The following is a 22,161-nucleotide window of genomic DNA, read 5'->3' as shown; positions in this document are numbered from 1 at the left end:
ATATATTAGAATTGGAAAAGGTTCAGAAAAGGGCAACAAAAATCATTAGGGGTATAGAACGACTTCCATATGAGGAGAGATTAATAAGACTGGGACTTTTCAGCTTGGAAAAGAGGCAACTAAGGGGGGGATATGATAGAGGTCTATAAAATCATGACTGGTGTAGAGAAAGTAAATAAGGAAGTGTTATTTATTCCTTTTCATAATACAATAAAAAGGGGCCACCAAATGAAATTAAGAGGTAGCAGGTTTAAAACAAACACAATAAAGTATTTTTTCACGCAACACACTGTCAACCTCTGGAACTCCTCGCCAGAGGGTGTTGTGAAGGCCAATAGTATAACGGGGTTCAAAAGGGAGCTAGATAGATTCATGGAAGATAGGTTCATCAATGGCTATTAGCCAGGATGGGCGGGAATGGTGTTCCTAGCCTCTGTTTGCCAGAAGCTGGGATTGGGTGACAGGGCATGGATCACTTGATGATAACCTGTCTGTTCATTCACTTTGGGACACCTGCCATTGGCCACTGTCAGAGGACATGATACTGGGCTTGATGGACCTTTGGTTTGACCCAGTGTGGCCGTTTTTATGAGGACAGGTGGAACGTGCCGCAGACATGTTGATTATTGCCTGTGTTATGGCAGCCCCCACGATGTGCCAGGGGCTACCTGCACCTCTGGAGTGGATTGTGCCAATGAGGCATCCCCTGCTGGGAGAGGCAGGGGGCAGCTGCATTGCCTTGGAGATGGTGGGGGAGCACTAGGAGTCATCCTGCTCCTTACATCCTCCCCACACCAGAATCTGGCCCCACCAGGAGATGTGGCTCCTTCCCCGAGCCACTTCCCATGCCCCTTTAAAATCATACAGCCTGCTAGCACCATCGCACTGCAGAGCAACATTCACACCCGTGGGGCTGTGTAAGTAGCCCGCCTCCCCCAGCAGATTGCGCACAGGAGCTGTTCCCTGCCTCTGGCCGACAGGTGCCCGTGTCCAGTGCCATACCTGTCCTGCCATTTGCTTGGAGAAAGACTCCACCAGGGCCTCCACCCCATAGTCCAGAAGCATGGAAGTGTTGTAAATAAACTGCTCGTAGCTGTATTCATCCTCCTGGATGGTGAACGAGTCCGGCATCAGCGCATGCCAGTGGTAGAGTTGGTTGAACTCCACGGCAATCCGGTTCTGGTACTGGAACTGCATGCCAAACAGCAGCTCCGGGTCAAACTTCAGGTGCAGGAAGTACCCGCTGAGATGCTGCACGTAGTCCTCAATGACGATCTTGATGGTCTCTCCTAGGAGGGGGAGGAGAGACGCGCAGGGAAGCGGAATGTCAGCCAGCAGCAGAGGCAAGCGGCTGCGGGCCAGTTGGTTCCTGGGCAACAGCCACAGGTCCTGGCTGTAAATGAGCCAGCGTCCTAACACCTGGAGCTCGGAGCGTTTAACAGAGATTACAGAGTCGGCGCTAGGCATAAGCAGCTCGAGGGGTCCCCCTATTTGCTCATAATCATGTTTGGGAGGGGGGAATATTCCTGCTTCGGGCCCACAGTGGGCTAGCACCACCTCTGGGGAGAGAACATCACCATGGGTGCTCTGGTGATTGGCATGGAAAGAGGTGTGCTGGATTAAACATCCAGTGTGTTGTACTAGATCTGCCTTCATATGTCCCATAAAACAGTCCCCAGGAGGTTCTTCTATCACCTGTGACCTCTTGGCTCGTCTGGCTCTTATTTGTCTCCTAGGAAGGCAGGTGTAAGCCACAGTGTGCACCTGGAATCCGTTAGCGGAGAATCAGCCCTTCTGTGGGTAACTCTCAGCCTAGGATGCTGTCTTGGTACTGACACTCCAAGGGCTCCCCCTTTGGACCAATTCGTCTACTGAGCCAGCGTCTGCCCAGCACGGCTGCTGTGTTACGAGGGCCGATAACTAGCGCGAGAACAGCTGGGGCGAACGATCACTAGGGCGGGTGAGACAGGAAAACAGCCAAAGGGTGCACCCAGCAACCCAGGAGAAGAGCTGTTTAAGGTGCCTCAGGGATATAATTTGGATAATGGATTGAAGTTAATTAAAGGAAAACATAGGCTGAAAAACAAGGCAGTGCCCCAATAGTGAGATCTGTAGGGATCTGGGATGGTCTCGGGGATCAGAGAAACTCATAGGGCACTTAAAATTGGACAGTACAAAGCCCTGGAGCCCAGGGAATAATCATGCATTGAAAAAAGGACTGGATGGCATTTAATACGTGCTGTGTTAAATCATACTCAGTCACCTCCTCCAGCCCCGCAATGCCCTGCTCTCCCCAGGGCTCATGTCCAACCCCTGCTCTCACCGATGAGGATGAGGCGGGTTGTCTGGAAGAGCTGCTCGTCGCTCCACGTTGGATGCTCCTGCTTCAGCACGTCGCAGACTCGGTTGTGCTCACGAAGCCAGAGGGTCGCATACATCATGAGCCCCGGCAGCAGGCCGAACACCTCCTGGCCCACAGCCAGCTGCTTCTCTTTGGGAGTGCCGGCAGGGTAGATCATGTGAACTGGAGCATCGAGGACCGTGGGTGGGTACATCTCTCCATCCACTACCTTGGGGAGACAAGAGCAGGCTGGCAGCAAGGAAAGGAATGGAGAGAACTGCCCTGGCCAGCCACTGGGTAGCCAGTAGATCCCCGTGCTCCAGCACCGCCAGCCACAGCTGGCTCCCAGTCAATGTTAGCGCCACCTCCCTGCGTAAGCCCCTGGGCCCGCGCTCTGGTCTAAAGGGGACTCGCTTTACAGCAGGGGCAGTTGCTGCCAAAACCTTGGAGCCTTGCTTCCCTGCCCAGAGCTGAAAGGGCCTGAAGGTGGTGTCTAAGGCTTAGCTGTGCTTTGGAGATGAGCAGGAAGAAGCTCCTAGGGTCCATGCACTGGTCACACTCCTGGGTGTGCTGTCCCTGCTGGCTCAGAGATGGTGCAGGCAGGCCTACGGCTCAGTGGATGCTGCTAGGAGAGTGTCTCCCAATGAGTGTCTTACCGCGGAGAGCTCTCCGGGGCATGCTGCAGTAGCAGACCAATGGGGCTTCTCACACAGTGCTCAGCAAGAGGCTGTGGATGGGTAAGGTTTCCAAAAGCTCCTGTGTGACTGAGAAGCCTTCAGTCCTCTGGTTTCCAATGAGCCATGGTCTTGACATGCCTGCATCCCTATGGAGGATGGGACCGAGGCTCCTCAGTCTCTCAGACATGGTAGCAGGTTTCCCCTGCAGTGGCTGTGGGAGGGAGCCAGATGTGGGCAGTGACACAGTCAGATGTGGAGAGAGGTGTTGGCTGAGCACACCACACGGGTGGCTGGGGGCCCTGGGCTGAGAGCTGCAATACCTGATATTTGAGCTTCCCGTCTCTGAAGAGCCGCAGCTGGTGCTGACGCTCCAGGTTGTCCCCGTACAGGTGCCCAAGGTCCACCTGCAGAGAGAGGCCAGCGTTACCCTGCTGTGCACACAGCTCATGCAGACAAACTGGGCCAGTCAGCTGACCCCGTGCCCCACTGGCAGCAGGGCTAGACAGCAGGCCCCAGCCTTCGACAGGGACCCAGGCAGCTGGGAGCCCTGGCTGAGGGGGCAAGCAATTCACTCTGTAGCCATGGTGCAGCCATGCCACAAGCACCGGCAATCCCTGCCCGTGGCTGTCTGATGTTCCAAGCAGCCTCGGGCGCTGGGGACTATTTGATGGGTTGGGGAGGGTGAGCGCCCTGCAGCCTGGAGGTCTCTGCTTCTTCCAGGACAGGCTTCCCCATATGGCCCTGTCCTGGAAGGCACCTCTGCCTTTGGTCCCCTCTCCTGCTCTTCCCCTTCTCTGTCTGAATGTGCACTTGCACTCCCCCCTCCCTCCGAAGGGGTCCTCTTCCCAGGATGTGAACCCCAACTGCTCTGAGCCTTGGATACAGGAGCTGAGTTGTGGGTAGCGCTGGGGATGACATCACACAGCTGCAAGTGTCTTTCTCCCATTCAGACTGCTGGAGCAGCCAGCTCCACGGTGAGCCCCCTGTGAGGCGTGGGCCAGCTTCACGGGAGGCCCATCTCCTTACCCCGTGGCCCAGGGCCTTGGTGAAGCCATGCCCCATCTTCCCAGATGTCTTGAAGAACTGGTGAGTGAAGTGCTGTGCGAAGAAGGCAAACATCAGGTTGGTCCCCTGGGGGTCCCTTTGGAACCGCTGCCGGAGCAGAAACCTCTCCGCAAAGAGCTGAGGGTCAGGGAGCTGCTTCTTCCCTGCAAAAGAAGGAAACAAACCCAAGTTGGGAGCTGTCAGCGCATCCAGCCGGTGGGGCTCCAGATACCTTACGCTTCAGAGCAATTCAGCCATAGCCCCTGTCACAGGGAGAAGAGGGATGTCTCTGCCCTTCGCTCGGGGGGCCGGGAAGCCACCAGCAGCTCTGCCATCCCGTTACTTATTTGCAGAAGTCAGTGCAGGTCAGGAACAACTATCAGGGTGTCTCATGGGGACTGCTTCAGCTGTCGCCCATTAAAATCAGTGGGAGACACTTGTCTAAATAATAATCTATCTCAGCAACTCCAGAGCACTACTGTCCACCCTCTGCACGAGGGTTATTCGGCTTGGAGGTTTTCACGTGTACCTTGGCTATCTGGACAGGAATTAGCGGCATCAAGCAGCCCCCTCCCAGTGGCGACCCAAAGATGTAACCTACCCAGGCATTCGCTCTGACTGCAGCCCGGCATGGTCACTCATCCCGCTGGCTGTGCGGAACTTGCTGGGCCCTGCTGGTCCATTAGCAAAGTGAATGCTCCGAGCTCCAGGTGTTCAAAGGCTGGGGTAGGGCCTCTGCTTTCCTCTGAAGGTTTCAACCCTGTCTGGGGTCCTTGGAGAGGATGAGCTTAACAGGACGGGAGGGAGGCTGGGGGCGGGGAGGGATGCAGCTATTAGCAGCATGCTGTCAATTTAGCTGACCATGAATAAGAACAGCTCTTCCCTAAGGGGCTGCATTCCAGCCGGGCCGGTGCCAGTTTAAACCCCCAGAGTGGCTGCCGTCACCTAGTGCTCCTGCCATGGCTCCCACGCGGAGGACGATCCCCCAGGCTCTGCTCCCCTGAAAGATGGCCCATTGACAGCGCTGGAGACTTGAGGGCCTCTGGGAATCCACAGAGCAGACACAGCACAAGCAGCGACAGGACAGGGCAGACCCACGCAGTACCTCAGCTTGTGCCGTTTGAGGAGGGCGTTGGTCCTCCAGAGCCTGTCGCTGAGCTCCCAGGGGATGGGTCAGCCCGCGCCCACGGGAATGGAGCCTTTGCGCTCATTGCCTCAGAACCTCTCCCTGAGGGAGGTCCGTTTTGGAGAGTACTAGCCTGGCTGGATTTGAACCAGGGATGAAGGACTCTGCCGTCCCGTCCCTAGGGTGGGAGCCCTCAGGCCCCCCGGAGGTGAATTCTAATCACTCCTCTGGTAATCAGAGGAACATTGACCCTCGTCCTCTCTTGCGTTCTGGGGCTGGGAGTAGGGGTTTGGCGCCAGGTTCCAGACTGCTGGGGTCACACTAGTCAACTCCCCTGGGCATGCAGTGTGAGACTACGCTCCGAGGGGCTGCAGGGGGCAGGGATGCTTGGGGTGCTGGATTGACTTGTCCTGGGGACAGCACTTCCCCCAGACGGGTGCCAGGAGTGGCCTTGATTTTTAGTAGCTGTTCTTCCGTTGCAGTGAAACTCCTGGAAAGAGTGGGAGCTAATGACCCCTTGAGGTGCCGGGGCCAGCAGCCTGTGCAATATGCGTAGCCAGAGCTCTGCCTCTACCGGAGCAGCTGGCAGGGGTGACTGTGGATTGGGATTGAGGCGGCATCACACAGGGGTGTTACTACGAAGCTGCCCCTGCAAAACCGAGTGCAAGGAGACTCCAGCACCCAGGCTTGCGGACATCCTGAACATGGTCTTTGCTGAGACAGGCACTTACCGCTGGTTCCCATAGGAGTCGGACAGTCATCGGGTACCGGCGGAAGGACCCGGGTGAAATAGCTCACGTTGGAATGGGCTTCCCAGCTGATATATCCGTACACTGAGTTATACGTGGGGGGGCTTGGGATCAGATTGGCCCGGACTGAAAGGAGAGGGAAGAAAGTCACCTGCAGCTGGGCAGTCCTAACACAGATGTGTTCATTCTGCTCTGGGTGGTTCCCATGTGTACCTGTTCCTGGAACAGCACCAGTATGACAGGGCCTGGCTGGCCGTGGCACTGCATACACACACAACAGGATGGAGGGATGGGAAAAAGTGGAACAGGGGCAGGAGGGGGAGACACTGCTGGGAATGCAGGGATATGCATGGGTTTGTTTTCTTGTGAAGCCTTTGCAGGGCGAATGCAGGTTCCTGAACTCGGATCCAAGCAGGTAAGTAAAAGGGGAACTGATCTGTAAACATCTTCCTTTGAAAATGTAAATATAGTTTCTGTCCCTGATCTGGAGTCAAGCAATCTTCATGAAAGTTTTGCTGTTCTCCTTTAACTAGTGACTCAATGATTCCCAGAGACCTGTCCTGCTGCAGAGCTCCAAGGACCTGAACTAAAATATTTACGCAAGATAATAAGCTTTGCGGCATGAGTGAGTAGAGAGTTTATGGTTTGCTGGGACCATTCTCCCAGTGCTAGCCCTCCCTGCTGCCAGAACACCACAGGCAGTTGGCCGTGCTGACATTTAGGTACCTGTCTGAACACTGGAGAGCTGCATATTTTAAATTTTTTAATGTTGCTGGGTTTTTTTCTATTAACTTTTTAAAGTGCATTTACAGAAACAACAAACATACTATACAAAACTTCTATCAGAACTTAAAATTTAAATCAATTATTTGTATTGTACAGGTTACCAACAAACTAAACTGGTTTATAAAAATCCAACTAAAATAAAATTATTAAGATAAGATAAAGAACAGAAGCCAGGTTCAAAGGAGGGGGATAGAAATGGGGGGACAGGGAAATGAGAAGAGAGGAAGAGGAGGCAAGTGGGGGGGCCGATGGATTTAATAGGATTATCCACATAGTTTCAGGAAAGCATCCTGCTGACTTCCAGTACCGATATTTGTCTGACAATTAATTTGGCCGTGAAACTTACCCATAGCCCCCCTGCTAAGCCAGGCTTGGGTTCTAACCCACACAGCTCTGCTGATGTCACAGTGAGTCATTGGCAGACCAGGGAACAGAACCGAGGAGTCCTGAGTCCCAGTCCCGTCTCCAGCCACTAGACTTCACTCCTCCCTCAGCCAGAGCTGTGGATGGAGCCCAGGAGTTCCTGCTACTCCAACCACTGGACACACTACCTCATTCTGCAAGTGCAAATGGATTACGTCTGCTTTACAAAAACATGAAGATAACAAGAAAAGCAGCACGACTGGGGCAGCAGGTACACGGAGAGATCTCAGCAGTGCCCCGAGAGTGAAGACACACTTTGAACCCCAGTGGCCAGAGCTGAGGGTGGACTTTAATTTAAACATTCCCACCCAAGAGCCTAGCCTCACCTGTTAGCACCAGTCTCATCAGCATGTCCCTAATGAAGGTGTTATTGAGGATGTTCCAAAGCCACTTGAAGTGAGTCAGGATGAAGTGATAGAAGGCCGGGCTTGGTTTTATCATAATGTGGAGTCGTGTCCAAAACTCAGCTGGGAGGAAACAGCAAATTTATTACTAAGTAAAGTAAGGCGAACACTTTCCTCTGTAGTGACAGCTGCCGAAGTCCCGCTGACACCAGCATGCGGTCAGCCAGTAAGAGCACATGCTTATGAAACAATGCTCCTAACTTGTGTTCCATTGGCTGAGTGCCTTGCCACCAAATAAATTGGTTAGTCTCTAAGGTGCCACAAGTCCTCCTTTTCTTTTTGCGAATACAGACTAACACGGCTGTTACTCTGAAACTTGCCACTCATTGTGCCTCTGGGAGAGTCCTAGGGGCAGTGTTCTGAGCTGGGATTAGCTCCAACCCCTACTCGTGTAGCTTTTGCAGAAGCTGCTATTTTTCTACCTTGCCCCTGGGCCTCCATCCCAAAGGCAGAGAGGGAGGGTGAACTTACGCCAAGTGCAGTTAGTGCCGAAGTAACCTGTCCGGGTGCAGTCGCATTCATAGCTTTCCCTGCCGACCCTCATGCACACCCCTTTGTTCTGACATGGGTAATAGCAACATGGATTCACTAAGGGAAGAAAGAGAGAGAGGTTTCATTGTTAACCTATGGACATTACTTGATTTGGCAGCTCCTCGGTCCCCATGGAGTGACATTTGCCCTTGAGCAGAGAGCCAGCATGAGGTACCACTTAAGTCCCACTTCAGCCCAGTGGTACCTAGGCCTTGTGAGATGAACTCTACCCTATGTGCTTAGCTGCGAATACCAGTCACTGCAAAGATTCCAACTAGGACATTCCTGGAAAGCATTTGTGGAGTGAGGAATCCAATCAAAGGCCACCAGGCTGCAGAGTGAGGTAAGCAGCATTTGTCCTACAATAGTCAGTGTATGATCATGCATTCTTAGAATGATATATGGGGCGGAGGAAGAGAAATATACGTTGGCTGGTGCTGAAGAGTTACTTGATGAGTCAAGCAAGGCAGAGAGAAAAGGGGTTCCCCCCCTCCCTACATATAATGTCCAGTACTTTGCTTTCAGCTATTTTTGTTAAGCCCCCCAGAGGCTTTCAAGTTTTGTGCCTGTAAAGCAGATTGTATTATTATTTACTGTAGTAGCATGGCAGAAATATGTACAGGGAGGAGCAAAGCCCTGCACTAGCTGATATCAGCACCACATCCTTACAGGGGCATGCTAAGTACGTGTGCCCAGATTCCCCCCGCCTGCTTGAAAGGGGCACTCTGGGTGCAATGGCGCCTCCTCTCCTTTGCTGTTTGCCATGGGAATCACTCACCACTTGAAATAGGAGGCCACAAACAGGCTTCCACATAGCTTGGTCCCAGTTTGGTTTCCTTTGTTTACCCGGGACCACACCCTGTCTGAAGCTCTATCCAGCACACTATGACCTCTAGTGGTTGAGTGATCTAGCTGCAAGGACACATATTATGCTCCCAGGGTCTGCTCTGCTATGAGATCAGGTCAGCACTCTAGGTTATCATGCCAGGGGAATTAATTAACCTAAAATAGCGTGTTAGCAGAAACACCAGAAGCTGCAGCTCCCCAACACCCTTTCCTTATTATGAATGGATGGAAATGGCTGCTTCCTGGGTTGTTTCTCGCAGGGTCACTTCCTCTGAAACAGGAGGCTTAGTCACATGTCATGATGTCTGGAGGCTGGAGATAAGTGAGCCAGCACTCCCCAGAGTATCCCACATCCCATGCAGAATCCACAACGCCTAAAGGATGTTCATTGAAAATTTACCATCAGCAAGTCACTCCAGGGGTGATGGGGGCTCATGTGACATGGCAGGGAATGAGGCCAGGGGAGACCCTTACCCTGCTGCAATCTCCTGTGGTCTGGCAGATGGCCCCATGTTAGACCAGGGGCCATTTTTACATTTCCTGTTTTCTTGTTCTCTTTCATTCTTCCTAGCAAGATCAGTGGCTCGAACCAACATTCTGCATCAATGAACTCTCAGGTTTCTGCCTGCAAAGCTCTGCCTGAGAGCACAGCTCGGAGCTGGGAAGGAGGCACGATAAGTTTCCCATGTCTTCGCTGAATGCTCCATACAAAGAGTTTTGACTTAATCTGCCTGTGTGCTAACGAGCTCCCAGGAAACCAGGCTAAAGGGAATCAGAGACACACTACAGGGCCTATGCTCTGCTCCCAAAGATAAGATCTCCTGTAGGTCCCAGCTGGTGCCTGGGAGGCATTTTGGGCACTGCAGTATTCTTCATGTAAAGCTGGGAGGTGGCAGAGAAGCAGGGACTTGCTGTGCGTGCATAGACTCGGGCATGGTCAGGACTCAGAGCTCTGGGTTATTAACCAGATTTGCCCCGGGCTGAAGTAATGCCCTCGCCGCCCTGTAAAAGCAGATCACAGGGTAAGCATGAAAAGAATGTGAAATGCAGCCAGAGACGCTGCTGAACTGTGGATGCTGTTACCATCCCCCCTCTGGGGCCACGCACACCCAAGAACTTCAGGAGGCTGTTGCTTTCAAAAAAAGAAAAGGAGTACTTGTAGCAGGTGCCACAAGCACTCCTTTTCTTTTTGCGAATACAAACTAACACGGCTGCTACTCTGAAACCTGTTGCTTTCCAGGCATCTTGCATCCCCCCCACCCATTGCTTCCCTGGGGAGGTTTTGTATCAATTCTGACATCGACACTGAGCACATGCCCAACGCTGGAGGCTATTAAGGGCCCGGCGCACTTCATCAGGGGCTATTAAACCCGTAGTAGTGATTGGAGTCTTCCCGCATTGACTAATGGATCCTTGTAGCATTATCTCATTTCACAGAGGGGGAAACTGAGGCAAAGAGCTGGGAGGTGACTTGTCTATGGCTGCACAGGGACTCGGGGTCTGAGCTGGGATTAGTGCCAGGAAGATTTTCAGTTGCTCAGCATGTCTCAGGATCGGACTGTCATGTCAAAGCTGCACTCTGAAGCCCAAGGGGCTAGCAGTTAATCCTCCTTGTGACCCTCAGCACCATGGCGTGGCCAGCTTCTGAGCTGGGATGGGTGCAAGGGTGCCTGGGAAGCTACAAGCAGAAACTGGTTCCAGCTAGAGAGAGAGACTCCCCTAGGGATAGAATTGTTGCATAAATGAAAAGCTTCCTCCCCTGGAGGCAGAAACCCTCTTTAAGACAACGTGCCACGTCTTGCAACAGCAGGACCCTGCTTTGCATGGTCTTGTCTTCAGCTGCATAAGCCGGGCAGGGGGCTGCATGGCTGTGAGGGCAGGACCCTTACACTGCAAGGACACCTTGAGTCCTAGGTGTGAAACCAGCCCATCTGATGTCTGTTGGGGGACCTTGGTGGAAAAAGTTGGTAAATCCCGGTTCATCTGCCAATTCACAGGGCTCTGCATGACAAAGAAACAGCATCACAGCTGTGGCTGCAAGATCCTTTATCAATCACTTTTGTAGCACTGTAAATTTGCAAACATAGATAGGCCACATTCCCTGCAATTTACGCTAGACAAACAAGGACATGGAAAGGGATAAAGATTTGAGAGGAAGTAGCCAGGGAGTGGATGGGTGATGGGGGATGAGAGAGGGGAGTTGGAAGGAGTTCTGCCAGGGTTGCTTAATCCAGTTAGCTCCGACTGTTGCATGCAAGTGTGCTCTGCTGCAGCCTCCTCCTGAATGTGTCAATGTGTGGGTGGAATTACTACGGAGTCCCGAGGTACTGGAGAGCTTGCAGAACAGGGGTACCATTGTCAAAGGGGCGTTTGAAATGCTGTATCTGTCGTCCCATTCCTAGAGACACTTTGGCAGGCGATGGTTGCTTAGACACTAATAATGGAGAGAGGTGAGAACAGCTCACGGAAATTTGGTTAAGGATTTTCAATGCAAATTAGCTCTGCAAGCTCCTTGTCCTGCGAGGAAAAGCTAAGTGCAGATGGTCTTTTCCAGGAGACGGTAGTGGAGACTGGAGAGGAAGCAATTTGTGGAAGGTTTCCCTTTTTTTGAGTCCTTCAGCTCTAGACAAACCTGCTTCAGTTAAGACCTCAACAAACAGAGTTGAGACGTGATACAAACGGCCTTTGGAATCGCAGGCCTCTTGCAATCATCCCTTCCCTTGAGGACAGGCCGTGATTGCGGTGATACTGGTAGAGGATGCCATGTTGACAATTGCTAGGACTCTCCTTGGTTGCAAGCACAGATCAGGTTTTCCCTTTCCCCAGTAACATTGGGTCAAGTGTTAGAATTATCTGAAGCCCCAAAGAAGAACCAATCCAAATCTCAGCTGTCCCTCAGCAGAAGTTCATCTCATTCACACACGCAATGGTAACGCGACAGTTCTTGATTGCCAGACTCAACGAGAAAACCATTTGGGGAACAGAGATGTGAGACACTCGGCCCCTGGAGTGCTTGTTAGGAATCATTGTCTCTCAGCTGCTAAACCTCCCTGGGGGTCCATTGAAGCTAACAGAATTCTGCCAATCTACACTTGCTGAGCAAGTGGCCTGGAAAGATCAGGGCTGTGAATGTCCACAACAAAAGCATCTGCTTCTCCTTCCATCCCTCTCGCTGAGAGCAAGATCTCCAAAGGCACAGGGGGCAGGTAGGCGCCCGTCCCCTACTGAAAGGCAGTGGGAGCTGGGAGCCCAACCCTCCTTTTGAAAATGACCTCTAAAGCCTGGCAGCAGCCACCTGGATGACAGTGGTTCGTTACACGTTCCCTGTGGATAGTGGTGATAACGCTGCAGTACAGTTCTCCTCTCTGATTGAGCACCCCAGCCCAGAACTGAGTCACCTTTATCCTGGGCTTCTACCTCATCCCAAGCAAAGCTCCTGAGAAGCGATAAAGTTGGGGTAAAGTAAACTCCCAAGGGCCAGGAAGTGTAGTGGTTGGATCAGAATAAAAGCAGCCAGAAAGAAGGGCTGTTCCAACTCTCCCAAATCTGGGAGGATGTTTTAACTGCAGACGTGGTGGAGTGACTCCAAGCCTATGTAAACAGTCTTTGTTCATAAACACTGGATGCCTTAAAAGGGCTCTCCACGGCAAAGGCTGAATATTTCTGCTACTCTCTAGATTATTCCACATCTGGTGGTAGACAATGAACTGGAAACAAATGTGATCCCTGTTTAAACACTAACCCCGCAGCCAAACAGTGATGTCACTGTGGGGCCTTTGCACAGCCCTGCAGCAGCTTGCGTAGAGAGCATCCACCATCCCAAGGCAGGGCAGCATCTAAAACCCAGGAACAGCACTGTCCTTAGCCATTGAGGTTTCTCAAACCTTTCCACACTGCATGGTCAGAGAGCAGTGTCACAGTTCGTGGAGTCAACACAGATTCAACCCTGTCTGAGTTGGCAGCCAAAGAAAGAATAGCTTATCGTTGCCATGGAGAGCAATATCTGAGGAAATGTGGACCCTGTTTCTAGACACATTTGGATAAAAAGTGTTGAGTTGGTTCAAAGAATGCCAGATCTCCATTCCACCCAAAACTCCTCTTTTCCTTTCCCCTCCAAGCCTCTCTTTCCCTATTCATCTACTTCTTTTCCTATTTTATCACTGTTTCACCTACCCTAACATGTTATGTCTATGCCGGTGCAGCTGGCTTAGTGTTGCCTGCTCTTGCAGCTTAAACATGTTGTAAAGCTGCGTGATCGTATAATTGGATTGGAGGGCCCGTGAGGCGTCCAGTATTGGGAAATATATACACGCTGTAAGTCAGTCACCTTTTTGTGCTGTTCACTGTTTCTCTATGAAAATTAGTTTAGAAAATAGAGTCAGCATCAGTGACACGTGACTGCGTCAAATTACTGCAGACAAAGAGGGCCTGATTCACGTTTGCTCCGAGGCCCCTTTCTGCTGCTTCAGTGCCATAAGGAAGCCTTAAACTGTGTGGCAACAGACCCTGGTGAATAAGCGCCCTTTCAGCAGGTTCCTGGCCAGCAGAGCGCTGCTGGAACAGCTCTGTACCCACCACACTCCCAGTCCTGGCGTAGGAGGCATGTCTGGGATGGGGATGGAGGAAGAGGGAGTAGCCAAAGCACCATGCTTTCCCACAAGTCTTTTTTGCCTCTGGTCCATAGCCACAGGCAGCTCAAGTGTCCCTTGGAGCAGGCCTGAGGCAGGACATGCCCACGCAACCCTGGCTACTCCAAGAACACAGGCCAGGAACTGAGAACTGGGGCCAGAGAGCCCGTGGTCTCTGAAATCAGCCGAGGGGACACGTGTCAACGAACTGCGACGCAAACTCAAAGGGCTCTGACAGACTGTTCACCGCGATCCATTCACCAGGCGTGTCAGGAGGAAGAAGAGTACAGGCAAGCTGAGCTCTCCCCCTGGAAAACAGTCTGTTACGTTCATCCCCTGGCACAAGATGAACGAACAGCCCGTGACTCTCCGTTCTCTTGTAGGACAATGATGGTTTGTTGCCATTCTATCATGACACTTGTCCCAGGCTCTCTGAGTGCTCAGCAAATGCTTATTAGTCCTCACGATGTCCCAGTGTCGGGGCATTAGTCATGTTTTGTATATGGGGAAACTGGCACAGAGAGGTTCAGTGACTTGAGCACAGTCACACAAGGGAGGGAGCTCGGAGAAGACCCCGCATCCTGAGTCCTCATGCTGAGCATTAGACACCATGCTTCATATTCCACCTATAGGCACACACAACTTCTGTCCCTTGCTGCCCGCTGACCTTTTTCCAGTTCTAGCTTTCATCCAGTTTGTCTTTACTGGCTCTCAGCTGCCTGGAATTACTGAAAGGCAAACTGCACAAGCATTGGTGGTAGAACAGTACCCACTGCTGTCAGTGGGTCCTGATGCCAGTGTTGCCAACTCTTGCACTGTTTAGTGTTTTACTCAAACCCCCCCAGCTCTTGGAGTCATGTGAGAAGCTGGATATGAGTCAGCAGTGTGCCCTTGTTGCCAAGAAGGCCAATGGCATTTTGGGATGTATAAGTAGGGGCATTGCCAGCAGATCGAGGGATGTGATCGTTCCCCTCTATTCGACATTGGTGAGGCCTCATCTGGAGTACTGTGTCCGGTTTTGGGCCCCACACTACAAGAAGGATGTGGAAAAATTGGAAAGAGTCCAGCGGAGGGCAACAAAAATGATTAGGGGACTGGAACACATGACTTATGAGGAGAGGCTGAGGGAGCTGGGATTGTTTAGTCTGCAGAAGAGAAGAATGAGGGGGGATTTAATAGCTGCTTTCAACTACCTGAAAGGGGGTTCCAAGGAGGATGGCTCTAGACTGTTCTCAGTGGTAGCTGATGACAAAACAAGGAGTAATGGTCTCAAGTTGCAGTGGGGGAGATTTAGGTTGGATATTAGGAAAAACTTTTTCACTAGGAGGGTGGTGAAACACTGGAATGCGTTACCTAGGGAGGTGGTGGAATCTCCTTCCTTAGAAGTTTTTAAGGTCAGGCTTGACAAAGCCCTGGCTGGGATGATTTAATTGGGGATCGGTCCTGCTTTGAGCAGGGGGTTGGACTAGATGACCTCCCAAGGTCCCTTCCAACCCTGATATTCTATGATTCTGATATTCTATCACTACGAGAGAAACTTAGCTTCCAAACTTCTAAGTTTCTAGCCCTGATGGTTGTGGAGAAAATCTTGAAAACGTGACACCCCGCCCCACCTGCAAGGCTCAAAAACAACAAAAGGTAAATAAAAAAAATAATAATTTTTAAAACCTTGTAAGTTTTAAGCCAATATCATGATTTTGGGGGGGCTGTCTTGTGACTTTTGAACCTCGGGGGTTGGTGATACTGTAACAGTAAAGATAAATGCAAAGTACTTCATTTCAGAAGGAAAAATCAAATGCATGACTGTAAGATGGGGAATAATGGGTAGGCAGCAGTATAGATGAGAAGGATCTGGGGGTTAGAGTGGATCACAAACTGAATATGAGTCAACAATGTGATGACCTTGAAAAATAGCTAAGATTCTGGGATGTGTTAACAGAAATATCGTACGTACGACTCGGGAGGTAACTGTCCCACTCTGCTTGGCGCTGGTGAGGGCTCAGCTGGAGCACTGTATCCAATTCTAGGTGCCACATTTTAGGAAAGATGTGGCCAAATAGGAGAGAGTCCAGAGAGCAACAAAAATTATAAAAGGTTTAGAAAACCTGACTTGTGGGGAAAGGTTAAAAAACTGGACATGTTTAGTCTTGAGAGAAGAAGACTGCGTGGGGACCTGATAACAGTCTCCCAATATGTTAAGAGCTGTTAGAGAGAAGATTGTGATCAATTGTTGTCCATGTCCACTGAAGGGAGGACAAGAAGTAATTAGCTTAATCTGCAGCAATGGAAATTTAGGTTCAGTGTTAGGAAAAACTTTCTAAGGCTAGTTAAGCTCTGGAACAGGCTTCCAAGGGAGGTTGTGGAATCCGCATCACTGGAGGTTTGAAGAACAGGTTGGACAAACCTGTTAAGGAAGGTCTAGGGTTCCTTGGTATTGCATCACGTCAACAAAGAGGGCTGCACTTGATGATTTCTCAAGCTCCCTTCCAGCCCTACAGGTCTATGATTCAATGACTCTCTTGCCATGTGGCAGGGGTATAACCTTTGTAACCCTGACCCAGGTCATGTGGCTGGGGCCAGGTAAGAGTGGGGCTGGGAGGAGTGGGTGTCCCACCTTCCTACAAGCACTGGGACAGGAAGCAGTGCCCCTGGTGTCTTATTTCAGTCTATAGGATAAATCTCGGCCAGAGCATGAGCTGCTTTTTCTGCAATGTGGCAACTTCTGAAAACCTGATTTAGGTCTATGTCTGTTCCAACACCCTTTGGGATGCTCCTAGATCTGTATTTTTGCACTTTAGAAGTGTATCTGTCAGTACACTTAAAAAAAACCCCAAACCACACAAACACCCTATTTCCGCCCGCAACACAGAGCCAGCTTGGGAACAAAGCTCCCCCTGCTGACCAGCTAGGTCTGCCTGGAAGAAGAGCCATTGGAGGAAAAGAAACATCTCTCACAAGTAACCAGGAGAACAGAAGAGTCTGGGGAGACAACAACCTGTCCACTCATGAGTGCCACAACGGGGCACGGGAATACAGAGAGAAAGCTTTCCACAGCTTTGCCAGGGGCAGGTTCAGTGCACAGTTCACCGTTTGGCAAAGTCGGACCCAGTATGTGATGGGTAAAGCATTTCGGGCCATGTTCTGCTCTCATTCTGCTCTCGAGTGTAAATCCGGAGTCCTCTGAAGTTATACAAGAACAGCGTCTGGGCATGGGCCACTCCCAATTCAGCTGGCCAGCAAGGAGAGGCATGTCAGTGAGCTGCATAGCTGTGGAATTTTGATGCAAGCAGGCTTCCAAGCCAGGTCAAACAGGTGGATTCTGCAGCATGCTCTGAATGGGGCCAGGTGCTGGCTTGGGCTTATGTCCATGGATGGCTCATTGAGTTACCTGGGCTGGGAATTCTCACAGATTGGCGCAGTCCATGAGGAGGCAGAGAGCAGCGCATGCCAGTGGAGTCGGGGAGAGAGTCTCACATACAGACAGTTTCCGGCAAGCAGAGAGGATCTGTTGCAGGAGTTCCGTCACTGCCGCCTCCATCCCGTTCCTGAGATTCTCCATAACTGGGGTCACGCTCTCACTTACGCCCCAAGTCACTCCCTGTCTGTAAGCCTGAGTTTAGAACATCCTCATCTCCAGCCCGCGATGGCCTCTCTCCAAACTGCATTGCTGATGCCACGTAAACCATTTAGCTGCACTGAGCCGTATCAGCGCCTCGGTGGGAGGACAGCTGGGTGGATACACAGGGGTCACCATTCAAAATTTCCATAAGGGGACAATATCCTGCCTGAGAGCCATGGCCAAACCAACACGAGGGTGAGTCAGGGAGCACAGCATGTAGGGCCCGGAGCAGGTTGCTCAGTGGAACATTCCTGGTTTATACAGTGGTTTGATGGTAAATAGAGACACAAACCAGAGCGAGTTATAATTAGCCTGGTTCAGAGACTTCCTTGGATGCATATTAAAGGCAGCTGGTGTGATGCAATGCCTTTTTGCCGTATACACGTTCCAATGCACAGTGAGCCTTTGGTCTCGTAGCCGCTAAACTCAATGAGATTCCCGGTCTCCCAACTGGTCCGCAGATGTTGAGTATTATGTTTCTTCAATGCTGTGAAACTAGGGATGCTTGGCAGGTTTGGGGCTTGAGGCTGCAATTTATAAGCTTTTAAAAATAAGGATGAAAGGGCTGAATTAATGGGAACCAGTGTGTGACATCCAAACCCAAAAAGAAACAATGGAAACAGGCAGCGGCTCGGCCCAAGGGCTCTTAGAACGTAAGGTGCTGTAGTAACAGGAACCAGCCTGCCCCAGGTGTGTGATACTGCCAGCCAACACCCCTGATGAGGGACTGGCAATTTCACGGTCCTCTCAGTTTCCCGCTTGGAGATCCAGATTGGAGGATCTAGGAGGCCTACAGCCATGGTGCCTGAGAAACATCTTTGAGCACCAGATTCGGTGAGGACAGACAGGCCCTGAAGGGGGGATTTCTCTCCTCCTATTGCTGGAGATTGAGCCCTTTGCTTTCACTCCAGTCTTGCTGGAGTGAGACTAATGACAGTGGAGAGGGAGTGGCCCTGGAAGGCTATGCAAGGGCTCAGGAGCCAGTGTGTCAGTCAGTGCTCCTGGCCTGCCACGGTCCCGCTGGGATGAGTGTCAGCCAGCACGACTGGGCTCAGGACCCACGGACCCACATGCTGCTCTCTGGGGCAGCTTGCCACTCAGCTGAACAGGCCTGCCCTCAGACCCTGCGGGATGGGCACAGGAGCAGAGCCTGGCTAGCCTGCCCCAAAATGTGTCTCCTTGAGGACTGGCTGAAGCACCCCCAAATTGCCAATCCAGAGCACAGCAACAGCCGGGGCTTGTCTCCCCTCCTGCAGCACAAAGCTGACACCCCCAGGGCCTGATCTGAAGACCAGTGGAGTCTTCGCTCTCTGTCCAGTGACTTCAATGAGCTTTGGACCTGGCCCTTATTGCTCACCGCTGCTCTCTCAGGGTCTGTCTTCCCTGCAGTTACCGCAGGCTCTCAGCCAGCTGTTGTCCCAGCCACCTCCCCTCCACACACACAAGCATCTCACTCGAGTTTACTAGTGCTTTCAGGCCTGGCTGGGGGGTTGGAGCCCGCATGCTGCTTCCGCTCGGGCTGCCAACCAGCCCACTTTGCACTGACAATGTAGGCTAAGCCACTGAAGCGCTGGTCGACCCTCCACGCCTCCCATGATTCAATCCCTGCAAGTGCCCAGGACAGATGGTTTCTCCCTCAGTTCCCTGGAAAAGGATCATGGAGTGGCTCAGCTCACTGCAGCACAAAGGACCATGAGATATGCCCCCACAAGTCCTAGTGACGCACCCGAGTGAGGGCAGCAGCAGTGGGGATGCAGTAACTCGGGGAGGACTTTGCAGCCGGCGGCTCACGCCCAGGCTAGGCTAAACACCGGTGCTCAGACCCCACGGCCGAGCACCCAAGTTAACGGCAGTGAAGACACATGCTCTGAGCGCTCCTCTCTCTAGACCAATGGAGACCAGGAGAAACGCGACAGGAGGGCACCACTACCGCCCCCTGCGCGCCAACGTCACGTCTAGCCAGCGTGAGGGTATCTCTGGGCAAACGGCTGCTGGCTAGTGCCGAGTTCTGTGCGTGGAAGGCAGGGCAGGCACACACCTAAGAGCAGAGACCAGCACTCAGTGTTCCCGCGGGCTGCACGCCACGAGGGAAGCCTTTGTAAATATTAGTCTTACAGGCAGGTCCTGCAGAAACCATACATGACGAAGGAATGTGCAGCCTCTTCTCAGGACTCCTTACTGTTGCGGTAAAAATAGACAGCCCAGGGGCCCAGCAGCTCGGCATGGTCATGGACATGAAGACCAGGACACGAAAAGGCAGGCAGACATGGGGCCGTCCAGGCTGTCAGCTCCTAACTGTAGCAGCAGCTGTTCACAGCCAGAGGACCTGTCTGTAGAGAGGCAGAGGCCCAAAGGGCAGCCCCTCCCCACTTGCACTAAGCACATCACACAGCAGTTGCTGCCCAGGGCAATGAAGTAAAGGAGCCAAGTAGGAGAACTCTGCGAGCTACGGACGGGTGGGCAGGAGACCACAAGCTCGGACAATGTGCGTATTCCAGCAGTACGGTAACAGCAGGCAGGTTTCTTCCTGACCCCGTTTAGTGGTCACCTCACAGTACCTTGAGGTTGAGAATTGAAACTTGCCACGTGTATCCCCACTCATGTAACTGCAGTTGCTGTTTTTTATCAGACTGTTTTGTATACCCCGGGGGAAGGTATTTGCTTCAATAATATCTGGCAGCAGCAAACGCCACAGTTACTCGTATTCTGCATTAAGCATTATTCTGCTGGGTAGAGCTCGCTCTGGGTCTGTCTGGGCTGGCAGCTCTCTCACCTCTTTGCCGGAGGGCCTGAGTTTACATCCCGCACCAGCACTTGGCCTGGTGGCCAGTGCTTGACAGTACCGTGGTGTAGGGTTAGGTTGTGTTGCACTGTTGGAAGTGCTACCCGGCAGCCCTTCAGATGTGGCCCTGAGGAAGAATCCGATTTGCTATGCCTGCCTGCCTGCCTCCTGCAGAGCAGACATGACATGGTGCCACTCCCCTGCCTGCATGGTGCTTTCCTTCAAAGAATGCTCGGAGAGGGCAGCCAGAACAGCCCAATAAGCAGGGGGGCGAATTATTTAATGGTGAAGAAGGGGAAACGATGATGCGTAGTGCCCAGAAACATGCACTTATCGTCATCCTGATCTCAGCAGAGCTGTAACAAGATCCTCATATTCCCAGCTGCCTAAGTGAGAGCTGCAGGCCAGAACGGTGGAGCTGGGACCGACATGTAGCTCTGGGCTTCAAAGCCCCTGAGCATTACAGAGGAAGGTGAGGAAACTGAACAGGAATGAAATTCTTGGCAAGAAAAAATGGCTCGGACACATCACTCTCACTGAATGATTCTCCCCCCTCTCTAACCCTGGGGCACGTGAATAAACTGCTGGGGCAGAGTACAATACAGGCCAGTGGCACTGGCCAGCCAGCACAGCTCAGCAGAGGGCATGAGACCCATTTTGGGTGCATGCAGGTTCCCAGGGTTCAGGAGCGTTGGCTTCTTATCTGGCCAGTGACCCTTTCTCCTCTTCTGTAGACCAGCTGCAGTTTGTGCCTCATTATTCCCAGGCATTGCAAATGAACCAATCCCACTGACCCACAGGGAGGAGACCCTGCCTGAGGAGCTGCCCCGATGCTCCTCCCTGCCGCCGCCGAACCTGCCGTTCCCCCCATACCAGCCGCACAGTGCCGGTATTATTGAATCTTATTTACAGATGAGTAAACAGTCCCTTGGCTTTACAGGGCAAATGCTTCCCTCAGTATCAAATACGCTGCGGATCAGCTCTTGCTATTCCTTGCGCAGGCTCTGAGAAATGTCTGCCAGGAGAGTTTGGCTTCACTCATCTACCCAGACCCCTGGGCTCAGCCCCAGCTTCTCCTCTCTCCCTGCTATTTATCTCCTTCCCCTGTTCCTTACTTGGTAGCTTCTGCCCCAGGCCACCTCCCTGCATGTCTCCTAGTTCGGTTCACCATGCACATAGATTCATAGGTATTAAGGTCAGAAGGGACCATTATGATCATCTAGTCTGACCACCTGCACAATGCAGGCCACAGAATCTCACCCACCCACTCCTGAAATAAACCTCTCATCTATGTCTGAGCTATTGAAGTCCTCAAACTGTGGTTTAAAGATCTCAAGGTGCAGAGAATCCTCCAGCAAGAGACTCGTGCCCCACGCTACAGAGGAAGGCAAAAAACCTCCAGGGCCTCTTCCAATCTGTCCTGGAGGAAAATTCCTTCTCGACCCCAAATATGGCGATCAGCTAAACCCTGAGCATATGGGCAAGATTCACCAGCCAGAACCCAAGAAAGAATTCTCTGTAGTAACTCAGATCCCACCCCATCTAACATCCCATCACAGGCCATTGGGCCTATTTACCATGAATATTTAAAGATCAATTAAATGCCAAAATCATGTTATCCCATCATACCAGCTCCTCCATAAACTTATCAAGTTTAATCTTAAAGCCAGATAGGTCTTTTGCCCCCACTGCTTCCCTTGGAAGGCTATTCCAAAACTTTCCTTACCTCTCTGGTGTAGCAGCAGCCGATAGAGCCGGTAAATCCCCTCCCTGGCATGCCAGCTGGAGTCATAGAATCATCGAAGATTAGGGTTGGAATCTCATCCTCGAGGCTCCTAGGCCGCACCCACCCTTGCGCTTGCACCGGGGCTAGCTTTCCTGCCGAAGCTCAGGGCAGAGACAGATCTTCAGATACCCGGCTACAGTCGGAGCCAGCGCACTCCCTCGCAGACCCTGCTCTCTCTCGGAGGACAGCGTGCCCCACTACTTCCTGCCAAGTCGGCTCCAGCTCCCTTAGGCTCCACTCCCCACCTCGGAGTGCTCTTGTTGCCTCCCTGAATATCCCCACTGCAGCGCCCTCCTGCCAGAGAAGTGCTCCTGGGCACTCTTTTCCTGGCGGAGTGACACACCCAGCCATTCTGCAAAGCTCCTGCCTCCCTGCTGTACCCAGTGAGTGGTTGTCAGGAAGCTGGAGGCAGGAGGTTC

At 52.0% G+C, this 22,161-nt stretch overlaps 1 protein-coding gene across 3 annotated transcripts in view; it reads right to left on the bottom strand.

Annotated features, from left to right (window-relative positions):
• Window positions 1–22,161, bottom strand: part of PTGS1 (prostaglandin-endoperoxide synthase 1) — a 35,201-nt gene that overhangs the window by 4,664 nt on the left and 8,376 nt on the right. The window contains exons 3-9 of one of the 3 annotated variants that reach the window (XM_084649755.1): window positions 8,022–8,138; window positions 7,473–7,613; window positions 5,920–6,063; window positions 4,045–4,226; window positions 3,339–3,422; window positions 2,324–2,570; window positions 1,003–1,289 (exon numbers count right to left, since the gene is read on the bottom strand). In XM_084649755.1, coding sequence (XP_084505881.1) covers window positions 1,003–1,289; window positions 2,324–2,570; window positions 3,339–3,422; window positions 4,045–4,226; window positions 5,920–6,063; window positions 7,473–7,613; window positions 8,022–8,138 — 1,202 coding nt within the window. The remainder of the gene's footprint in view (window positions 1–1,002; window positions 1,290–2,323; window positions 2,571–3,338; window positions 3,423–4,044; window positions 4,227–5,919; window positions 6,064–7,472; window positions 7,614–8,021; window positions 8,139–22,161) is intronic. The other 2 variants (XM_084649756.1, XM_084649757.1) reach the window with 2 other exon arrangements.

This window comes from Lepidochelys olivacea (assembly GCF_965140295.1).
Source record: "Lepidochelys olivacea isolate rLepOli2 genome assembly, chromosome: 16".
Classification (NCBI taxonomy): Eukaryota; Metazoa; Chordata; order Testudines; family Cheloniidae; genus Lepidochelys; species Lepidochelys olivacea.
Note: the sequence above shows the minus strand (reverse complement) of the source record. Positions and strands in the feature narration are given on the sequence as shown.